This window comes from Oncorhynchus keta, chromosome 29, assembly GCF_023373465.1.
Source record: "Oncorhynchus keta strain PuntledgeMale-10-30-2019 chromosome 29, Oket_V2, whole genome shotgun sequence".
NCBI classification, from domain to species: Eukaryota; Metazoa; Chordata; class Actinopteri; order Salmoniformes; family Salmonidae; genus Oncorhynchus; species Oncorhynchus keta.
In genome coordinates this window covers 22,976,935-22,999,390 of record NC_068449.1, presented here as the reverse complement: position 1 = coordinate 22,999,390, position 22,456 = coordinate 22,976,935, and the positions used below count along the sequence as shown (strand labels likewise).

The window sequence follows — 22,456 nt, the reverse complement described above, 5'->3', positions numbered from 1 at the left end:
CCTGTTAACTTTTTTAGATTCTCCCATATCAATTTAGAATTTCCCTTTGCTACACCAATTATGTTAATAAAAAGGTTTGCCTTGGCCTGTTTGATTTCTTTCATCACTTTATTTCTCAACATGGTAAACCTACGTCTATCATGCTCTAATTTAGATTTTAGGGCTATTTTTAGAGCATAATCTCGTTCTTTCATCAATTTCCAGATTTCTCCATTTAGCCAAGGAAGAGTGCTCTTTTGGCCAGGTTTATTGTAGATAGAAAAACCTGACTATCAGCTTCCACGTCTGTATAGGACAAGAGATCATTCCAGTTTATTCCCTTAATTGCTTTTTCAAAATAGTTTAATTCACTCTTAGGTATTCTGAGTTGATCCGGCTTTCTAACAGTAGAGAGGTTAAACCTGCTCTTAGACAGCTTTCTGGCTATAAGTGTCAGATTATGATCAGACAGCCCAGTAACCATATTGAATGATTTAGTCACTCTCTCTGGTTTATTACTGAACACCAAATCAATCTGTGTTTTAGAGCAACAAGTCACCCTGGTTGGCCCTTTAACTAGCTGTGTAAGGTCAAAGGTATTAGTGATCCGTTTGAGGGTTTTCCTACAACACTTGTCTTCATAATTAATGTTAAAATCTCCCTCTTTTCCAAAATCACATTCCCTAAGCATGGTATTAAACTGATCAAAAAACACACTTTTGGTGGAAGGTGGTCTATACATTCCAATGAGGGTAAAAGACATTTGGGGAATCAGTGTAACATTCAGGCCGATACTTTCTAGTTCATTATCACATGACCACTCAATTTGTTTACATCGGATATGTTCTTTAATGTAAATCATCACACCCCCTCTTCCTTCAATCCTGTCTCTCCTGAAAACATTGTAGCCAGGCACAATCAAAGCAGCATATGGAGAGTGTTTATGGAGCCATGTCTCTGAGAGGCAGAGAAAGTCAAGGTTGGAGTCTGTGAGTAGATGTTGAATTTTGATCACTTTTTGGAATGACACTACGAATGTTCAAGTGCCCCCCTAGTAGTCCCTTGGGCTTAGCTCGTGGGTCCCAGATGACTCGAGAGTGATTGACACATTGAAAAAAGTTACATTTTCTGTGTTTTCTGACGGGTGGGTTTAGGCTGTTTTGATTAGGGGCAGTTTGGTAGCGCAATTAACAATCCCTCCCGCCTGCACTGGATGCGGGGAACTAATTAAAATAGCTTGCGTACCAGAAGCAGAGTCAGGGATCGCATATAGCGACTCTGGTATGTTTGAAGAGTCAAAATCTATCCTGGAGCCGGGTGAGTCGAGAGAAACCATAGGACCATAGCACTCACCCACCTCCACAGCGGCGACGACCAGTGGACGAGGCCATCCATCGCTCTCCACTCCGGTGCGTATCACTGGCTCGGTGATATTGGGCCCAGGATTGAGTTGTACATCCCCGGAGAGCAGGAGGGTAGTGAACAGGTAGTTTCCGATAAATATTGGACTTGTGTTTGTTACGCCTAAGCGGTTCAGTAGAATAAGGAGCGAGGTAGACTTGGCCATTATTCAGAACATTATGGTATGCTGTGTACTGTCCGCTCCCGTGGAACGGTGAACCAATGTGTTTGGTGTTGATATTCTCCGGTAGTAGACTGATTGTGTCATCCCAGCAAGGACGCACTGAGATTATCAGTAGAGCAGCTACATAACTGACAATCATGGCAGAGTACGGTAGATAAAACACATAATTGCGCTTTAACTCTTTGCATGAGTTACTTAGCTGGGATCGGCATACACCTGATGGTTTAGATAAAATTACAGCATTCGAATGAGAAGCGGCACCTGCCGCACCACCCTGTCTTCCGTCCGCCATTTTCCGTGTGTCGTTGCTTAGAGTCCCTCACCTTGAAAGACTGTAGGAACAGGCTATTCTATCTGGCACAGGGACACTGCGGAATCATGACACCAAAGCCGAATTCCTAGGTAGAGTGGCTCAATGAATGTGGTGTGGAATGTGTGCAGGTGAGTCAGTGTGTCAGAGGAGACACTATAGAAGGACAGAGTGCCGGCTGACCAGTCCAGATACACTCCTACTCTGTTGGTGCTGGAAGGAGGGATAGGAATGGTAGTGGGAGTCTTATCATGCCTGGTAGTGAAGTAGTTTTTATAACAACTGAGAGCCCAGGAATTTTCATTGTATCCAAGCCCACACTCATCACCCCGTCCTTGCCTGTCAAGTCCATGGTAAGCCACTCCTATGTGAGCCTCTAGGCCTCTCCACTCCACCTCCCAGTAACAGCGCCCAGTCAGACGCTCTTTGCACAGCACTTGTTTCCAGAACAGAAACCTCTCTGGGTGATAAGGATACGACTGCTCATCTTCAAGCCGTGTCACTTTCCTGTTCTTCTCAGATAGAGTCATGTCATTGTGTGCTGTGTTGGGGTCCAGGGTCAACTCACAGGCATCTGATAGAGACACAAATACACATTTAAAGTAAGACAACAGATTTGCACCTCAAATCTGAATAGGTAGAATAAAAACTGGAAGAGGTAAGGTTAAGAGTTTTGCCCAAATTTCAAGACTTCAAATGTAGTCATTCTTCACTGCAACCAAGACTTACATTTCTTGAGTGCTGATTTCAAATAACACTCTTCATTATGGTCCACGCTGTGACAAATCAGAACACCACCATATTTTAGGGTGTGAGACACCATTAGAATCATAGGGTATGTTTTGTCTATTCAAAAATACAAAAGATATCTTTCAATATCATACAATTGTTCGCAGTAGTTGTGTCAAAAAAGTACATTCATCAACTTAAGTTTTATGATTAACATCAATTACATTTCTACCTGAGTTTCTTCAGTCTGCAGTTTGGATCCCCTCGTACAGCAGTGAGCAGTTTCACTCCGAAATCGCCTGGGTGATTGTAGCTCAGGTCCAGCTCTTTCAGATGGGAGGGGTTTGTTCTCAGAGCTGAAGCCAATGACGCACAGCCTTCCTCTGTGACCACACAGAATGACAACCTGCAAAAAGACTTGTCACTCTTAGAAATAGACCTATTGTTTCTGTGACATCCCAAATATTATCCATGCCATGTGAAAGGCTGCTACACATCAAGGTTATGTTCATTTATGTACAAATGGGAGAAGTACTGACCTCAGTTTCTCTAGTTTACAGTGTGGACTCTCCAGTCCAGCAGAGAGCAGCTTCACTCCAGAATCTTTCAGGTTGTTGTCAGTCAAGTCAAGCACTCTCAGCTGTGAAGAGGTTGAGCTGAGAAGTGAGGCTAATGGTTCACAGCATCGCTCTGTAAGGTTGCATCCATTCAGCCTACACAATGGGAATACGAAAACAACACCATATCACGCTTTTAAAGTTCCAGTCACATGTTAATATCCCCTTGCTGTGGTTTTTCAGCTATCTTAATGGAAATAATACAATGTCACTTTAAAGGAGTACTACCCTACCTACTCCTCTTGAGATCAAATGTGGTACTCAAATGTGGACCTCTAGTATGTCTAGTTTACATTAAAATATCTGCCAAACAAAACTACTTTCTCAGATACCTTATGAAATCTGTCTCTATTTTAAAACAAAATATTGTTTCATAGATGTATACTTACAGAGCAGTACTGGAGGCTTTGACCACTGGCAGCAGCCTAAGAAGACCTTCCTCTGATTTGGAGTATTTCTTCAGGTCAAACACCTCCAGCTCCTCTTCTGAAGTCAGTAACACAAAAACCAGAGCTGACCACTGTGCAGGTGAGAGTTTGGCTTCTGAGAGACTTCCTGAGCTCAGGTAGCTTTGGATCTCTTCCACTAGAGAATGGTCATTCAGTTCGTTCAGACAGTGAAACAGATTGATGCACCTCTCTGGAGAGGGATTTTGCCTGATCTTCTCCTTGATGTATTTGACTGTTTCCTCATTGGTCTGTGAGCTGTTTCTTGTCTGTATCAATAGGTCTAGTAAGTGAGTGTGATTAGACTCCATTGAGAGGCCGAGAAGGAAGCGGAGGAACAGGTCCAGGTGTCCATTCCCACTCTGTAAGGCCTTGTCAACAGCACTCTTGTGGAGGATGGTTGCAGACGTGTCTTCAGACATCTGAAGTATTCTGGTAGTGGTTTCAGGTTCTGCCATTAGATTTACATTGTCATTGTTGAATGTGACAAACACATACACAGCAGCAAGAAACTCCTGGATGCTCAGATGCACAAAGCAGTACACCTTCTCCTGGTACAGCCCACTCTCCTCTCTGAAGATCTGTGTGCACACTCCCGAGTACACTGAAGCTTCTGTGACATCGATGCTACACTCTCTCAGGTCTTCCTCATAGAAGATCAGATTGCCTTTCTCCAGCTGTTGAAAGGCTAGTTTCCCCAGTTTTAGAATCATCTCTGCATCTGCTTTCATCTGTGAATCTGTCTCAGCTTTCTCTGGTCCCTCTGGATATTTCTGTGTTTTGCGCAGTATGTTGCAGATCAGGAAGTGGTTGTACATTTCAGTCAGAGTCTTGGGCATCTCTCCACTCTGTGCTTCCAACAGTTTCTCTAGAACTGTGGCAGAGATCCAACTGAAGACTGGTATGTGGCACATGATGTAGAGGCTCCTTGATGTCTTCATGTGTGTGATGATTCTGCTGGCCAGGTTCACATCACTGAATCTCTTCTTGAAGTACTCCTCCTTCTGTGGGTCACTGAAACCTCGTACCTCTGTCACCTGGTCAACATACTCAGGTGGGATCTGATTGGCAGCTGCAGGTCTGGAGGTTATCCAGAGGAGAGCAGAGGGAAGCAGATTGCCCTTGATTAGGTTTGTCAGCAGCACGTCCACTGAGGTTGATTCTGTGACATCACAACAGCCCTCGTTGTTGAAGTCTAGAGGAAGTCGACACTCATCAAGACCATCAAAGGCAAACAGAACCTTGCATTTGTCAAAGTTAGAGATTTCAGATTCTGCGGTTTCATTGAAAAAGTGATGAAGAAGTTCCATCAAGCTGTATTTCTTATCTTTCATCAAATTTAGCTCCCGAAAAGGTAGAGGAAAGATTAATTGGATATTGTGATTTGCTCTTCCTTCAGCCCAGTCCAGAATGAACTTCTGCACAGAGATCGTTTTCCCGATGCCAGCGACTCCCTTCGTCAACACAGTTCTGATATGTTTGTCTTGTCCAGGTAAGGATTCAAAGATGTCATTGCATTTGATTGCTTTTTCTTGTGCTGCTGGTCTCTTGGATGTTGTCTCAATCTGTCTCACCTCGTGTTCTTTATTGACCTCTCCACTTCCACCCTCTGTGATGTAGAGCTCTGTGTAGATCTTGTTGAGAAGAGTTGGGTTTCCTTGTTTAGCTATCCCCTCAAACACACATTCACATTTCCTCTTCAGATTGGATTTGAGTTTATTTTGACACACAGCAAGCTCACCTCGAAGACCTGAAAATGCAGACATCACTCATGTTTTACCTTAGTAAAGGGTTGAGAATCAAGTGGACATTTATGATAACCTATTCTCTTCATTGAGAAAAACATGTAAAAAGAAAATGGAGTATTAAAAGGGGAAGTTCACCCAAAAACACTTCTGGGCCCTTTTGCCCCCCCCCCCATCCCATCCCATGACTGCAATAGTCATTTTAATGACTTTCTCTACATAATTTTTCTGCTAACTTATTTCAGTAGGCAAATATTTGACAATTTATTTTGTTATTTTTGTATTGAAATCCAGGAAGTAGATTAATACGCACAATGAGTCGGGACCTAGGTCAGGACTGCTTATTAGTATTATATAAGTAATGGAAAAGGGACTTTCATCACAAAGCAAAGAACAAAAAAAAACTGTCAGTAGGACAGGATAACGTTACTGTAGCAAGCCAAATACATCACAAGCTACAGTAGCTCGCCGAATGGCAAACGAATAACGTTATAAATTACATTGTAGTGACTACAGGTGTTAGCAATTTAGCTTGCTAGCAACCTACTGTACCTTGAATGGTTGCATATTTTCCATCCATAGTGGAAAGACGGTAAACCCCCCCAAAAAATGCTGGGTTAAAAACAACCCATTTTGGGTTATTCGGTAACCCAGTGCTGGGTAAATATTGGAGAGAACACACACAGTTATTTTGACCTAGCCAGTTGGGTTGTGTGAACAACCAAGCATTTAGGGTTGTTTGGATTACCCAAACATGGGTTAATTTAATAACCTCTTAAGGATCAGACACTTTTTTTCAATTTTCATTAGTTGGTTTATTTTTAACAATCAGCTGTAATCCTTAGGTTCTTTTCAGGAGGCGTGGCCTATTAGGGAGGTGGCTTTCAGATCATTATTTTTGGCCACCAGTTAAAGTCATTCCTGTTCATCATGTTATGTATATACACTGCAAATTTCTATTTTCTTTTAATATTTTTTTTGCATATTATAATATAAAATTCATAACATGAATATTTGCATATCCCAACATAGTTTTTAAGCTTTAATGAGCCTTAAACAAGTGTATCAGTGTTCAACCTGAACAATACAACAGAACAGATAACAGAACAGATGAACTGGAATGACATCTACTCTCACGGGTGGTCAAAAATAACTATACAATCCATATCTCAATAACCCAGCATCAATAGCCAAGCTGTTTAAAAAATAATAATAAATGACCCAATGCCTGCAACCCAGCTGTTGGGTCAACCAAACAACCCAGCATTTTTTAGTGTGTGAACAGAACCCGGTTTCAACCAGTCCCAAAATAATCAATAACCTTTTTACATTAAAAAACATACTTTTTTGGCAATTCAATCCCGAGACACCAATCGTTGTTTATGCAACAATAAATACACACAGCTTTTAATGCATTTTAGGTCATTTCGGAAATGTACCATCTTGATATAAAAACACAGACAACTACATACCAAAGCAATGGACCTGTGGTGGGGGGTAAGTTGAGCCAAAGGGGGAAGTTGAGACACCCTTGTTTCTAGGAAACCATATGCAAAAATGAATAAATTTGACCAAATATTTAGGGAAGATTTCATGGAGTCTGTGATAATTTCAGTCTGTGAATATTATCTGCTTGTAGTCATAGCAGATAATATTCTAATTTTTGTTGACTTTAATATTCAAAATGAAAAGTCCACAGACCCACTCCAAAAGGCTTTCGGAGCCATCATCGACTCAGTGGGTTTTGTCCAACATGTCTCTGGACCTACTCACCGTCACAGTCATGCTCTGGACCTAGTTTTGTCCCATGGAATAAATGTTGTGGATCTTATTGTTTTTCCTCATAATCCTGGACCACCATTTTATTACGTTTGCAATTGCAACAAATAATCTGCTCAGACCCCAACCAAGGAACATCAAAAGTCGTGCTATAAATTCACAGACAACACATAGATTCCTTGATGTCCTTCCAGACTGCCTCTGTCTACCCAAGGACGTCAGAGGACAAAAATCAGTTAACCACCTAAGATGAAGTTTCACCCCTAAAAACTAAACATCTTTCTCATAAGAAACTAACTCCCTGGTACACAGAAAATACCCATGCTCTGAAGCAAGCTTCCAGAAAATTGGAACGGAAATGGCGCCACACCAAACTGGAAGTCTTCCGACTAGCTTGGAAAGATAGTGCACTCGAAGAGCCCTTACTGCTGCTCGATCATCCTATTTTTCCAACATAATTGAGGAAAATAAAAACAATCCGAAATTCCTTTTTGATACTGTCGCAAAGCTAACTAAAAAGCAGCATTCCCCAAGAGAGGATGGCTTTCACTTCAGCAGTAATAAATTCATGAACTTCTTTGAGGAAAAGATCATGATTATTAGAAAGCAAATTATGGACTCGCGTATTCCTTCAAAGCTCAGTTGTCCTGAGTCTGCACAACTCTGCCAGGCCCTAGGATCAAGAGAGACAAGTGTTTTAGTACTATATTTGTTGACATAATGTTGAAAATAATAATGGCCTCTAAACCTTCAAGCTGCATACTGGACACTATTGCAACTAAACTACTGAAAGAGCTGCTTCCTGTGCTTGGCCCTCCTATGTTGAACATAATAAACGGCTCTCTATCCACCGGATGTGTACCAAACTCACTAAAAGTGGCAGTAATAAAGCCTCTCTTGAAAAAGCCAAAGCTTGATCCAGAAAATATAAAAAACTATCAGCCTATATCGAATCTCAAAGATTTTAGAAAAGGCTGTTGCGCAGCAACTCACTGCCTCCCTGAAGACAAACAAAATATATGAAATGCTTCAGTCTGGTTTTAGACACCATCATAGCACTGAGACTGCACTTGTGAAGGTGCTTAATGACATTTTAATGGCATCAGACCGAGGCTTTGCATCTGTCCTCGTGCTCCTAGACCTTAGTGCTGCTTTTGATACCATCGATCACCACATTCTTTTGGAGAGATTGGAAACCCAAATTGGTCTACACAGACAAGTTCTGGCCTGGTTTAGATATTATCTGCCGGGAAGGTATCAGTTTGTCTCTGTGAATGGTTTGTCCTCTGACAAATCAACTGTAAATTTCGGTGTTCCTCAAGGTTCCATTTTAGGACCACTATTGTTTTCACTATATATTTTACCTCTTGGGGATGTCATTCGAAAGCACAATGTTAACTTTCACTGCTATGCGGATGACACACAGCTGTACATTTCAATGAAACATGGTGAAGCCCCAAAATTGCCCTCTCTAGAAGCCTGTGTTTCAGACATAAGGAAGTGGATGGCTGCAAACTTTCTACTTTTAAACTCGGACAAACTAGGTCCCAAGAAACAAAGAGATTTTCTGTTGAATCTGACAATTAATCTTAATGGTTGTACAGTCGTCTCAAATAAAACTGAAGGACCTCGGTGTTACTCTGGACCCTGATCTCTCTTTTGACGAACATATCAAGACTGTTTCAAGGACAGCTTTTTTCCATCTACATAACATTGCAAAAATCAGAAACTTTCTGTCCAGAAATGATGCAGAAAAATTAATCCATGCTTTTGTTACTTATAGGTTAGACTACTGCAATGCTCTACTTTCCGGCTACCCGGATAAAGCACTAAATAAACTTAAGTTAGTGCTAAATACGGCTGCTAGAATCCTGACTTGAACCAATTTTTAAAATCATATTACTCCAGTGCTAGCCTCCCTACACTGGCTTCCTGTCAAGGCAAGGGCTGATTTGAAGGTTTTACTGCAAACCTACAAAGAATTACATGGGCTTGCTCCTACCCATCTCTCTGATTTGGTCCTGCCGTACATACCTACACGTACGCTATGGTCACAAGACGCAGGCCTCCTAATTGTCCCTAGAATTTCTAGGCAAACAGCTGGAGGCAGGGCTTTCTCCGATAGAGCTCCATTTTTATGGAATGGTCTGCCTACCCATGTGAGAGACACAAACTCGGTCTCATCCTTTAAGTCTTTACTGAAGACTCATCTCTTCAGTGGGTCATATGATTGAGTGTAGTCTGGCCCGGGAGTGTGAAGGTGAACGGAAAGGCTCTGGAGCAACGAACTGCCCTTGCTGTCTCTGCCTGGCCGGTTCCCCTCTTTCTACTGGGATTCTCTGCCTCTAACCCTATTACAGGGGCTGAATCACTGGCTTACTGGTGCCCTTTCATGCCGTCCCTAGGAGGGGTGCGTCACTTAAGTGGTTTGAGTCACTGATGTGATCTTCCTGTCTGGGTTGGTGCCCCCCCTTGGGTTGTGCCGTGGCGGAGATCTTTGTGGGCTATACTCGGCCTTGTCTCAGGATGGTAAGTTGGTGGTTGAATATATCCCTCTAGAGGTGTGGGGGCTGTGCTTTGGCAAAGTGGGTGGGGTTATATCCTTCCTGTTTGGCCCTGTCCGGGGGTATCATCGGATGGGGCCACAGTGTCTCCTGACCCCTCCTGTCTCAGCCTCCAGTATTTATGCTTCAGTAGTTTGTGTCAGGGGGCTAGGGTCGGTTTGTTATATCTGGAGTACTTCTCCTGTCTTATCCGGTGTCCTGTGTGAATTTAAGTATGCTCTCTCTAATTCTCTCTCTCTCGGAGGAGGACCTGAGCCCTAGCATCATGCCTCAGGACTACCTAGCATGATGACTCCTTGCTGTCCCCAGTCCACCTGGCCGTGCTGCTGCTCCAGTTTCAACTGTTCTGCCTGTGATTATTATTATTTGACCATGCTGGTCATTTATGAACATTTGAACATCTTGGCCATGTTCTGTTATAATCTCCACCCGGCACAGCCAGAAGAGGACTGGCCACCCCTCATAGCCTGGTTCCTCTATAGGTTTCTTCCTAGATTTTGGCCTTTCTAGGGAGTTTTTCCTAGCCACCGTGCTTCTACACCTGCATTGCTTGCTGTTTGGGGTTTTAGGCTGGGTTTCTGTACATCACTTTGAGATATCAGCTGATGTACGAAGGGCTATATAAATACATTTGATTTGTGAAGGAAGAAACCACATGGAAAAAGTGGTAAGCAAGTTAGGTGATTTGAAAAACAATCACCATGTCAATTGAATTTATTGCGTTAGAGGTTTCCTGATGCTTGCATCTAAAACAAAGTAGATCATTTTAAGATTGTTCTATACATCAGTTGGAGTCTCTATAAGCTTCAATATGCGTTCTTACACCTAACATGAAAGTGCACCGTTGTAGCTGTATGGGGCTAGTATAGTCAAAATGTATGCCTTAGTGTAAGTTGAGCCAATGGCCATGCAATGTATTATCACTGGGATATGAGGTAACAACAGGACCTGGCCTATGTTAAGTGTTTTTTTTAAAGTACCAAATGTTTGTGAGGTGTTAAGCATGTTTTGAAAGATTCTTAAAATTATTAAAAAGACAAACAAATAATTGTGTTTCAGAAATAAAGATACACATGGTTTTTAAAAGGTTCTGGTAATATTCCATTCAGTACAGAAATGTGTAGGAGCTTAACTTACCCTGTCCCGTGGATCAACTTACCCCATACCCAGAGATCACTTTTTTTGGACAAGCTATGTTTTCAGAACCGTAATGTTTAAATTAATTCTGATTATTTCCAGGGATACACACAATCCTGAAATATATGTATATCTCTTTATTAAAAATAATACTATATTTCCCTCGACAGAGTGATGTTGAATAAAAAAAAAAGGCTCAACCCCACTCTCCCCTACTGACAAAAAGCCAGGCAAGCATTATAAATGGTCCAGAAGTATTTTGGGGTGAACTTCCCCTTTAAGGAATAAAGCCAGGAACCTCTTACTGTTCTCCAGTGTGTCAGCAAGCTCCTTCTGGTTCATTTTCCTCAAAATGTGCAGTGTGATCTTCAGCGCCCCCTCTCTGGGAATGCTCTCCTGCTCCACATCTTCAGCGTCCACCAATTCCTTATCCTGTGTCTGACTCTCAAAGCATTCTGGGAGATCTGGACACAGAATCTTCTTGAACTTCTTCAGCTCCCGTTTTACCAAAGCAATGGCATTTTTTTCAACCAACTGAAATGGATCAAAGGGTGTGAAAACCAATACAGTATGTATATGAATACAAAGATATAATACAAAATACTGAGGTTGGGAAAGTAAGGGAAATTGTAAGTAAGCATTTCACGGTAAGGTTGTATTCGGCGCATGTGAGAAATAAAATTTGATATGCAACCAAAAATACATTATATGTTAATGAGATACTTTGGGATTTTGAATGAAGCCCTTTTATGTCTCTGCATCCAGTATGAAGGAAGTTAGAGGTAGTTTTGCGTGCCAATGCTAACTAGTATTAGCGCAATGACGAAGTCTATGGTATCTACTAGCATGCTAGCAGTTACCACAGACTTCCAGCCATTGTGCTAACACTAGTTAGCAATTGCGCTAACGTTAGCAAATTCCTTCAAACTGCATGCCGAGACATAAAAATGGTATCCACGAGTTCATCTGACTCTGGGGAAGTAGATTAAACACTGCCGAATAACACATGTGAGACATAAGCCAGCCCACCCTGAATATGGAAGACAGGTCTGTTTGATGACTCTGGGAAGACTGACCACTGGGAACTTCTGACTCTGATCTCTCCTTTTTGTCTCTGTGGACAAAACATGAGATTTCACTTTACAACAACTGAAGGAAGGCCAGCTACAGGGGGTGGCAGAGAGACACCCCCGGCACCTCTCCGCCACCAATAGATGTACAAGGAGAAAAGTATTGAGCAGTGTTGGTTCCCTGGCTGATGACCATAGATGTCCAGAAGGAAATCACCCACCCGGTAAAAATAATTTTTGTGTTACATAAATAGTCCACCCACCATAAAAGGCTACAGAATAGGTGTTTTATAGTCCAGGAAGCAAAACATGTCAACATCATTATGTAGATAATTTTATTAAGATGAATAGTTTGACCTTATGAATTAAAATGTACATATTTGAAATTGTTTTGGGTTATTTCCCATAGCAAAGTTAATTAGGTTGCCATGTTACATCTTGGTTACAATTGTTACATATGTTCCGTTGTCCGTGCTTGCAGAAAGCAGCGCATGTACAATCTGTCCAATCAAAGATGGCGTAGCAGTGCAGACGTGGTTTGTCGTCCTCTCGTGTACTTTTTTTCTCCTCCGTATTTTTTGTATATATTTCAAATTTATTTTCAATCTCTTTTCCATTTTAAAATTAAATATACCTTCCGGTAACCCGCCTCACCTAATGTGACACGGATCCGCTCATTTTTAGACCTTATAGCCAGAACCTCCATCAGAAGCTAGCCATCAGAAGCTAACCAGCTAGCCATCAGCTAACCAGCTAATTAGCTACTAGCTATTTAGTCAATGTTAGCCACTGCTAGCGGCCTTTACCTTCTGCACAGACACCAGCCGTTTTTTTAAGCCTGAATAATACTTGCCAGGCTGCCAGTATCGGACTGTTTTCTCCACTACAATGCCGGATTCCTGCCGTAAACCCTGGACCATTAGTCCTGATCATCACAGCTAGCTAGCTGCCACCGAGTGACCCAGCCCCGAAGCTAGCCCTGTGCCAGGCCCACCTCCCGGACTACTCTGTGATCACTCGGCTACACAGCCGATGCCTCCCGGACTCTACCCCAACACGGCTAGAATCCACTACTCCACCGGATCCTTGCCGTAAGCTTTGCATCGGATCATCGCTGCTAGCTAGCTGCTACCGAGTGGCTATAGTGGCTAACGCCCCTGCCCCGAAGCTAGCGAGCTAACTGCATCTCCCGGCTAGCAAACAAAATTACTACAACTACAATACCTCTTTCGCCATCTGGCCTGGACCCTTTGTCGACACGGCGCCCCGCCACACCACCATGACTGGTCCGCCGACGTTACTCCATCCGCTGTGCCCTCAACCGGCCTTTGCCGGATGTCGGAGCAGACGCCTCTACTTACCCCGGCCTGCTAACTTTAAATGCTGTCTCCCACGTGCCAGCTTAGTAACGACTACCCTGTACCCGGCTTCCCTGTTCACTGGACCTTATGATCACTTGGCTACATAGCTGATGCCTGCTGGAATGTTCATTAATCAGGGAACTCCATTTTGTTTATTTTTTGTTTATCAGTTGGCTCAGGCCCTGTGTGTAGTTAACCGACCCTCTCTGCCCATTCATCGCCATTTTACCCGTTGTTGTTGTCTTAGCTGATTAGCTGTTGTTGTCTTACCCATTGTTGTCTTAGCTAGCTCTCCCAATCAACACCTGTGATTGCTTTATGCCTCACTTTATGTCTCTCTCAAATGTCAATATGCCTTGTACACTTTAGTTTAGTTTACTGCGGAGCCCCTTAGTCCCACTCAACATGCCTCAGATACCTCCTTTGTCCCACCTCCCACACATGCGGTGACCTTACCCAGCATAACTAGCACGTCCAGGAATGCAACCTCTCTTATCACTCGGTGCCTGGGCCTACCTCCACTGTACCCGCACCCCACCATACCCCTGTCTGTACATTATGCCCTGAATCTATTCTACCATGCCCAGAAATCGGCTCCTTTTATTCTCTGTCCCCAACTCACTAGACAACCAGTTTTGATAGCCATTAGCCATACCCTCATCCACTCCTCCTTTGTTCCTCAAGTGATGTGAAGGTTAACCCAGGCCCTGCGTGTCCCCAGGCACTCTCATTTGTTGACTTCTGTAACCAAAAAAAGCCTTGGTTTCATGCATGTTAACATCAGAAGCCTCCTCCCTACATTTGTTTTACTCACTGCTTTAGCACACTCCACCAACCCTGATGTCCTTGCCGTGTCTGAATCCTGGCTTAGGAAGGCCACCAAAAATTCTGAGATTTCCATACCCAACTACAACATTTTCTGTCAAGATAGAACTGCCAAAGGGGGAGGAGTTGCAATCTACTCCAGAGATACCCTGCAAAGTTCTGTCATACTTTCCAGGTCTTTGCCCAAAGAGTTCTCTTCTAATTAAAACAATTGTCTCTCCAGAAGTAAGTCTCTCACTGTTGCCGCCTGTTATAGACCCCCTCAGCTCCCAGCTGTGCCCTGGACACCATATGTGAATTGATTGCCCCCCATCTATCTTCAGAGTTCGTTCTGGTAGGTGACCTAAACTGGGATATACTTAACACCCCGGCAGTCCTACAATCTAAAATAGATACCCTCAATCTCACACAAATTATCAAGGAACCCACCAGGTACAACCCTAAATCCGTAAACATGGGCACCCTCATAGATATTATCCTGACCAACCTGCCCTCCAAATACACCTCTGCTGTTTTCAATCAGGATCTCAGCGATTACTGCCTCATTGCCTGCATCCGCTATTGGTCCGCGGTCTAACGACCACCCCTCATCACTGTCAAACAGTCCCTAAAACAGTTCTGCAAGCAGGCCTTTCTAATCGACCTGGCCCGGGTATCCTGGAAGGATATTGACCTCATCCCGTCAGTCGAGGATGCCTGGTCGTTCTTTAAAAGTAATTTCCTCACCATCAGAAATAAGCATGCCCCTTTCAAAAAATGTAGAACTAAGAACAGCTATGGTTCACTCCAGACCTGACTTCCCTTGACCAGCACAAAAACATCCTGTGGCGGACTGCACTAGCATCGAATAGTCTGGCCAAGGCTTTCGACTCTGTCAATCACCGTATTCTTATCGGCAGACTCAACAGCATTAGATTCTCAAATGACTGCCTCGCCTGGTTCACCAACTACTTCTCTGATAGAGTTCAGTGTGTCAAATCGGAGGGCCTGTTGTCCGGGCCTCTGGCAGTCTCTATGGGGTTGCCACAGGATTCAATTCTTGGGCCGACTCTCTTCTCTGTATATATCAATGATGTCGCTCTTGCTGCGGGTGATTCCCTGATCCACCTCTATGCAGACGACACCATTCTGTATACATCTGGCCCTTCTTTGGACACTGGGTTAACTAACTTCGAAACGAGCTTCAATGCCATACAACACTCCTTCCGTGGCCTCCAACTGCTCTTAAGCGCTAGTAAAACCATTTTCTGCCCGCACCCGCCCTACCGACTAGCATCACTACTCTGGACGGTTCTGACTTAGAATATGTGGACAACTACAAATACCTAGGTGTCTAGCTAGACTGTAAATTCTCCTTCCAGACTCATATCAAACACCTACAATCCAAAATTAAATCTAAAATCGGCTTCCTATTTCGCAACAAAGCCTCCTTCACTCACACCGCCAAACATACCCTCATAAAACTGACTATCCTACTGATCCTTGACTTCGGCGATGTCATTTACAAAATAGCTTCCAACACTCTACTCAGCAAACTGGATGCAGTCTATCACAGTGCCATCCGTTTTGTCACCAAAGCCCCATATACCGCCAACCACTGCAACCTGTATGCTCTTGCCGGCTGGCCCTCGCTACATATTCATCGCCAGAATCACTGGCTCCAGGTTATCTATAAGTCTATGATTGGTAAAGATCCGACTTATCTCAGCTCACTGGTCACGATAACAACACCCACCCGTAGCACGTGCTCCAGCTGGTATATTGCACGGGTCATCCCCAAAGCCAACACCTTTCCTTCCAGTTCTCTACTAGCAATGACTGGAACAAATTGCAAAAATCGCTGAAACTGGAGACTTATATTTCCCTCACTAACTTTAAACATCAGCTATCTGAGGAGCTAACCGATCGCTGCAGCTGTACATAGCCCATCTGTAAATAGCCCACCCAATCTACCTACCTCATCCCCATATTGTTTTTATTTACTTTTCTGCTCTTTTGCACAACAGTATTTCCACTTGCACATCATCATCTCCTCATCTATCACTCCAGTGTTAATTTGCTAAATTGTAATTACTTCGCTACTATGGTCTATTTATTACCTTACCTCCTCACACCATTTGCACACACTGTATAGACTTTATTTATTTATATTGTGTTATCGACTGTACGCTTGTTTATTCCATGTGTAACTCTGTGTTATTGTTTTTGTCGCACTGTTTTGCTTTATCTTGGCCAGGACGCAGTTGTAAATGAGAACTTGTTCTCAACTAGCTTACCTGGTTAAATAAAGGTGAAAAAAATAAAAAAATAAATGTGACCGAAGGAATCCTGAAATAATACAAGATAAAAAGCTGTTGAAACATACAAAATATATATTTTTTTCAGATGCCAGAACAGCGCTTTATTTAGCTTGCCAGGAGCTTGATTGTTTTGAGAGCTGGTCTAGCAAACATTGTGCTGTCATTATACAAAAGTAGGCAAAAGCAATACAGCCCTTAAAGGCTAAATACAGCCGCAAAAACATATTATAGTAACTGAGAATATCATGATAAATCATGTTTATTCATTGCGAGGTTCCTCCGGATCAGTGAAGGTAACATGTTGGTTCTTAAGCAGATGCAAGGAAAAAGTTCTGTGCAACAGTGTGAAACAAAAGTAAGGTGAAACACGGGAAATTACCCAAGATGTGCAACTTTTACATGTTTTGAATCACATATTGTTCATGTTAATACAATTATCAATATAATGATGTTGACATTTTCAGTTTACGCTTCCTGGACCACCGAACACCACAACAGGTCTCTGAGATCACTTACCGTTGTCTTATGGTGATGTCTCTGAACTCTATTGGATGACCGATAGACTTGACACTCTTCATGGACAGACAGCTGGGTGTAGAGGAGTCTGGTCTCTCCATCTGGTTCCTGTTGAAAGGAACACAGTAATCAGAGCTGTTAAAACTATGTTCAGAATAAGTACATATTCTGCTAGTTTCACAACATGGTAAAAAGGAGAGGGTCGAGGAAATCATCAAACACAAACTTGTGATCAGTAGAAACATCTCTCCTCTGGAACTCTATGGGATGCCCCATTGACTTGTCACTCTTCATGGACAGACAGCTGGGTGTAGAGGAGTCTGGTCTCTCCATCTGGTTCCTGTTGAAAGGAACACAGTAATCAGAGCTGTTAAAACTATGTTCAGAATAAGTACATATTCTGCTAGTTTCACAACATGGTAAAAAGGAGAGGGTCGAGGAAATCATCAAACACAAACTTGTGATCAGTAGAAACATCTCTCCTCTGGAACTCTATGGGATGCCCCATTGACTTGTCACTCTTCATGGACAGACAGCTGGGTGTAGAGGAGTCTGGTCTCTCCATCTGGTTCCTGTTGAAAGGAACACAGTAATCAGAGCAGTTAAAACTATGTTCAGAATAAGTACATATTCTGCTAGTTTCACAACATGGTAAAAAGGAGAGAGTCGAGGAAATCATCAAACACAAACTTGTGATCAGTAGAAACATCTCTCCTCTGGAACTCTATGGGATGCCCCATTGACTTGTCACTCTTCATGGACAGACAGCTGGGTGTAGAGGTGTCTGGTCTCTCCATCTGGTTCCTGTTGAAAGGACATAGTAATCAGAGCTGTTAAAACTATGTTCAGAATAAGTACATATTCTGCTAGTTTCACAACATGGTAAAAAGGAGAGGGTCGAGGAAATCATCAAACACAAACTTGTGATCAGTAGAAACATCTCTCCTCTGGAACTCTATGGGATGCCCCATTGACTTGTCACTCTTCATGGACAGACAGCTGGGTGTAGAGGTGTCTGGTCTCTCCATCTGGTTCCTGTTGAAAGGACATAGTAATCAGAGCTGTTAAAACTATGTTCAGAATAAGTACATATTCTGCTAGTTTCACAACATGGTAAAAAGGAGAGGGTCGAGGAAATCATCAAACACAAACTTGTGATCAGTAGAAACATCTCTCCTCTGGAACTCTATGGGATGCCCCATTGACTTGTCACTCTTCATGGACAGACAGCTGGGTACAGGGGAGACAGGTCTCTCCTTCTGGATTGGGCTTTAACACAACAAAGACAGATCTTCAGACAAGCTAGTTTAGCACACTCTGAAAAATACAGGCTAATTTAATTTCCATCCCTGCATATTATCACTGCTGAGCTTTGAGATGGATACACAAGATAACACCATCTCTTTTTTACTCACCTTTCTGTTACATTGGTGGAGGCAGTGGCCCCCTCCTCTCTGTCCCCAGAAAGACTCCTTTTAGAAGCAGTGTCACTCCTCTCTTTCTCCCCAGAGAGACTCATTTTACAGGCAGTGCTCCCCTCTCTGTTTTGCTGAAGAAAAAGAAAGGGAACAAGTAACATGAGATTCAGGGCAGCCTGGAAAATAAATCAAGAAAACTTGTACTGAGAGTGTTCTGACTGGGTGCATTACAGTATGTTAGGTATGGCAAATAACTGTAGCTTACACCACCTTAAGGCTTACACAAAGGAATGTGAAAACAGCACAGAAAATCACTGCAACAGAGCTGCTATGCATAAATGACCTTTTCACCAATCACTGTCACAGCAAGGCACTCGTTCTGTAGAGCCTAGTTAAGGACGGCCATTCTCGTTGTATTGTTGTGGCAGAGCCCCACCTGTTTAGCTACAAATATACATTGTGGTATCCCGGGAGGTCACCCTCTTGGTGATAGAGGGGAGGTACATGCTGCAACGCTGGCTCCCTCTGCTGGGAGTACATGGGCTGGGTACCCCGATACTGATGGCTCCAAGTAGAGGTCATTACGGGAGTGTGCAGGCCACATAAAGGGAGCACCGTGGCACACCGCAAGGAAAAACAGAGACAGACACGGAGCAGACCCTGAGAAGAACGACCGAGCCAAACCTACGTTATTTTGTTATGTTTATTTTGTTGCCTAGTCAAGTCGTGTTTTCTGACTAGAACCTCCCTGTCTCTGTGTTAATCTTTGCACGCTCAACCCAACACCCCACGGATTACCACATATGGTGGAGAATGTGGACATCTCAGTAGCTTTGGGTGCCGTGCGGTCGAGAGTACAAAGATTACCATGGAGGAACTGGTGGCTCAGTTTATCCTCAGCGAGCAGAAGCAACAGGCTCTCCAGGAGCGAGCACTGGAGGAACAGCACCAACAAAACCTCAGACTGGTAGCAGATGTAGCCCAGATGAAGGATGGGATGGCTGAGGAGTCTAGCCCGAATTAGTTCCTGGTTAAGTTAATGGAGGAAGATGATGTGGAAATATTTGAGTATTTGTGCACCTTCGAGAGGACGGTGCAGAGGGAAGGATGGCCCGAGCCCAAGTGGGCCAGCCTTTTGGCACCCTATCTCTCCGGGAAGGCCCAGAAGGCCTACTTCGACTTGAACGCCAAACAGGCAGCAAATCATGAGGGATTCAAATGTGAAATGCGTTATGGATTCAGCCTCGCACACCATGCACAACTGGTCCATGACTGGGCCTTTGACTCCACCGTATCCCCCCGTGCTCAGATGAGCGAACTGGTGCCCCTGACCAAGGGTTGGCTACGGACCGACGTACCATCCCTCCCAATAATCGATAAGGTCGTCCTGGATCGATACCGTCAGGCCCTCCCATATGAGATAAAGTCAGAGAGCATGCAGAAGCCCCAGAGCCTGGAGGAATTGCTGACAGTGGTGGAAACCCACCAGAACACCCAGGACCTGCTGAAAGGGGCCCGGGATGAGAGAGTGGACACGGGGAGGGGGAAGAAAAGCACAGGAGCTGAAGCCCGGATGGAACCAGCCCGGATGGAACCAGCCGAGGCTGTGAAGCGGGAGGGCGACCTGAACCGACGCCGACATCCGCTGCTGGACCTAGATCAGAGGCACCAAGTAGCGTGGAGCTTCCCGGGCTCCCCAGCTCCGGGGTAACCCGAATGGCGAGTTAAGTCACCTCCTGTTGGGCACACACAGACAGCCCCTCTGGTGGTTCCTGTACGAATCAATGGCATCGATGCCAGTGCTCTGCTGGACTCTGGCAGCATGGTGACCCTGGCCCAACCGCAGTGGCTCACAAGAGAGGGGAAACCGGGAGATGAGGAGGTGACAGTGTCCTGTGTACACGAAGAGGTACCCAGCCGTGCCAGTGTGGATAACCGCTCCAATGGGGGAGTGCCAGATGCGCGCAGGGGCTTTATTTAACCAGGCAAGTCAGTTAAGAACAAATTCTTATTTTCAATGACAGCCTAGTGGGTTAACTGCCTGTTCAGGGGCAGAACGACAGATTTGTACCTTGTCAGCTCGGGGGTTTGAACTCACAACCTTCCGGTTACTAGTCCAACGCTCTAACCACTAGGCTACCCTGCCGCCTCTCTTCCAGGCATGCCTACCCTGCCGCCTCTCTTCCAGGCATGCGCATGAGGTAGAAAGGAGAGGAAAAAGGACAACCCCCGACCTTCCGTGGGAGGTATCCACTTCCAGTTCTGACTTGGTGTACAGGGAGAACACTGTAAGAACGGCCCATGTTCTGAATTCTGTCGCTGTATATTTCAAAAGGGCTAAACAAATAGTTATTGAGTAACGTTACGTCCGTCCTAGCTCGCTCATTAATGTCTTAATCGAAATTACAGATGCCTCTTATCCGCTTGTCGTCCCCTTATGCCATAGTTTGTACATCTCAATTGTCATTAGAAACCACATTTGTTTAGGCAAGTCAACCATATCAGCTATGTTTTTTAAAAAAGGAGTAAATGAGGCTGAATGAACTGTTTCGCTGCCAGACAAGGCTCCGCATATAGCCAGGTGTTGCAGTGCTAAGATGTTGGGACAGCTTTATGTAGGCCCTAACAGTTCGTGGGCACCGTTATACTGCAATTAATGTGTTGTGGCTTTGCTGGCATGCATCCCACTTTTTTGCCCCACCAAGATTTACATGCTATAAATAGCAACTGCAGATGTATAACTCCCATTTATATGTGGATTTGGTCATCGTCCAAAAAGTTATTACAGCTTTAAGACCAAGTGATATTCGCTGTTATTTTAGAAATGGACATCTACAAAATGACTTCGACAGTCTATATTAGCCATATATATAACTCAAAAGAGAAGTCGTTTTACAATCGGAGTTATTTGTATCTCTTCTTGTCATACACTGAAGGTAAAGTATCTGTCCATATAAACCCCACACCCATAGAGTGCAGTTCTGCAGCAACAAACATCGACGGTTTTAATATTAAAACGTATTTTAAAGCCTACCTTTCATCGATCTAATGCGTCTTCGAGTGAAGTTTCACTTTCCAAATGAATGTGTTTCTATGGGCGCACGTTATCAAACATAGGCCCTAGTGGAATGGAACATTTAAAAAATAGTCAGAGGCTGCGGATTGTAGTTAGTAACCCGAACCATTTTACATTTCAACCATGAATGCTAATTCTTCAAATTTTACTGGTGAACCGTCCCAACCTGGACTCAGGGGTAGACGTAACATAGTAAAGTAAATCTGGAACAATCCAAATAGTATATGTTACATTTTGTATGGTATATATTAATTTGTGGATTTCCATCATCCATTTCGTATGCCATGTTATGAATTGCAATTCGTAGAATATGTTCAGAATTTGCTAAACTTATTTCTTACGAATTTCAATTTGTTGTGGGTAATGTTAGCTAGGGGTTATGTGTTAATGTTAGGTTTATTAGGGGAAGGTTAAGCTAACATGCTCTATACTACAGTTTTTGTCAAATTAAATAAAATTGTATTTGTCACATGCGCCGAATACAACAGGTGTAGTAGAACTTACCGTGAAATGCCTACTTACAAGCCCTTAACTAACAACGAAGTTCAATAAATAGAGTTAAGAAAATATTTACTAAATAAACTAGTTTTTTTTAATCAAATCAAAAAGTAACAAGAAAAGTACATAACAACAGCGAGGCTATATACAGGGTCAATGTGTCGAGTCAATGTGCGCGGGTACAGGTTAGGTAATTTGACTATGGATAGATAGAAGGGGAAAGTTCACCCTGGCTCTACCACTGCATATATATATATATATATGTAGTCATTACTACATTACGTTTTTGTCATAAACATCAAAATTATCCACACCACAAGCTAGAACGAACGCAATTTCATTTTACTGGTACAATCATAATAACAGTATTCTACATAACATATCCGAAAATATAGTAGCACCGCCTAACGGCGTCAGCATGCTTCAGTTCTGTTTGTCCATTTTGAGAAGCCGTAGCCAGTATATGCTTCCCCGATTACTCAGCATTAATCTAAAATAACT

General features: G+C 43.4%; 1 protein-coding gene across 16 annotated transcripts; it reads right to left on the bottom strand.

Moving 5' to 3' along the window:
- Positions 1–804: 804 nt before the first annotated feature.
- On the bottom strand, positions 805–22,116 carry LOC118362516 (protein NLRC3-like). Of its 16 annotated transcripts, XM_052486222.1 has the most exons (16): positions 21,962–22,116; positions 21,416–21,501; positions 18,379–18,512; positions 18,116–18,232; positions 17,885–17,998; positions 17,654–17,767; positions 17,422–17,535; positions 17,190–17,303; positions 16,964–17,071; positions 11,921–12,005; positions 11,197–11,425; positions 3,610–5,416; positions 3,143–3,316; positions 2,836–3,009; positions 2,604–2,650; positions 805–2,448 (listed from the first exon to the last, which is right to left on the bottom strand). In XM_052486222.1, the coding sequence occupies exons 3-16, from the start codon at positions 18,480–18,482 to the stop codon at positions 1,910–1,912; spliced, it is 3,840 nt and encodes a 1,279-aa protein (XP_052342182.1). In that variant the 5' UTR covers positions 18,483–18,512; positions 21,416–21,501; positions 21,962–22,116; the 3' UTR covers positions 805–1,909. The 16 variants fall into 16 exon arrangements, with proteins under 16 accessions (XP_052342182.1, XP_052342181.1, XP_052342185.1 ...); XM_052486221.1 differs by lacking the exon at positions 21,962–22,116 and having other exon boundaries at positions 21,416–21,626; XM_052486225.1 differs by lacking the exons at positions 17,885–17,998; positions 21,962–22,116 and having other exon boundaries at positions 21,416–21,631.
- Between the last annotated feature and the right edge of the window lie 340 nt (positions 22,117–22,456).

Coding starts and splice junctions, on each gene's coding strand:
- LOC118362516 (XM_052486222.1), bottom strand. CDS start 18,482: ATGAGTCTCTCTGGGGAGAAAGAGAGGAGTGACACTGCTTCTAAAAGG. Junction 17,999..18,115: donor GATGTTTCTACTGATCACAA/GTTTGTGTTTGA, acceptor TCCTTTCAACAG/GAACCAGATGGAGAGACCAG. Junction 2,449..2,603: donor GAAATCAGCACTCAAGAAAT/GTAAGTCTTGGT, acceptor TGTCTCTATCAG/ATGCCTGTGAGTTGACCCTG.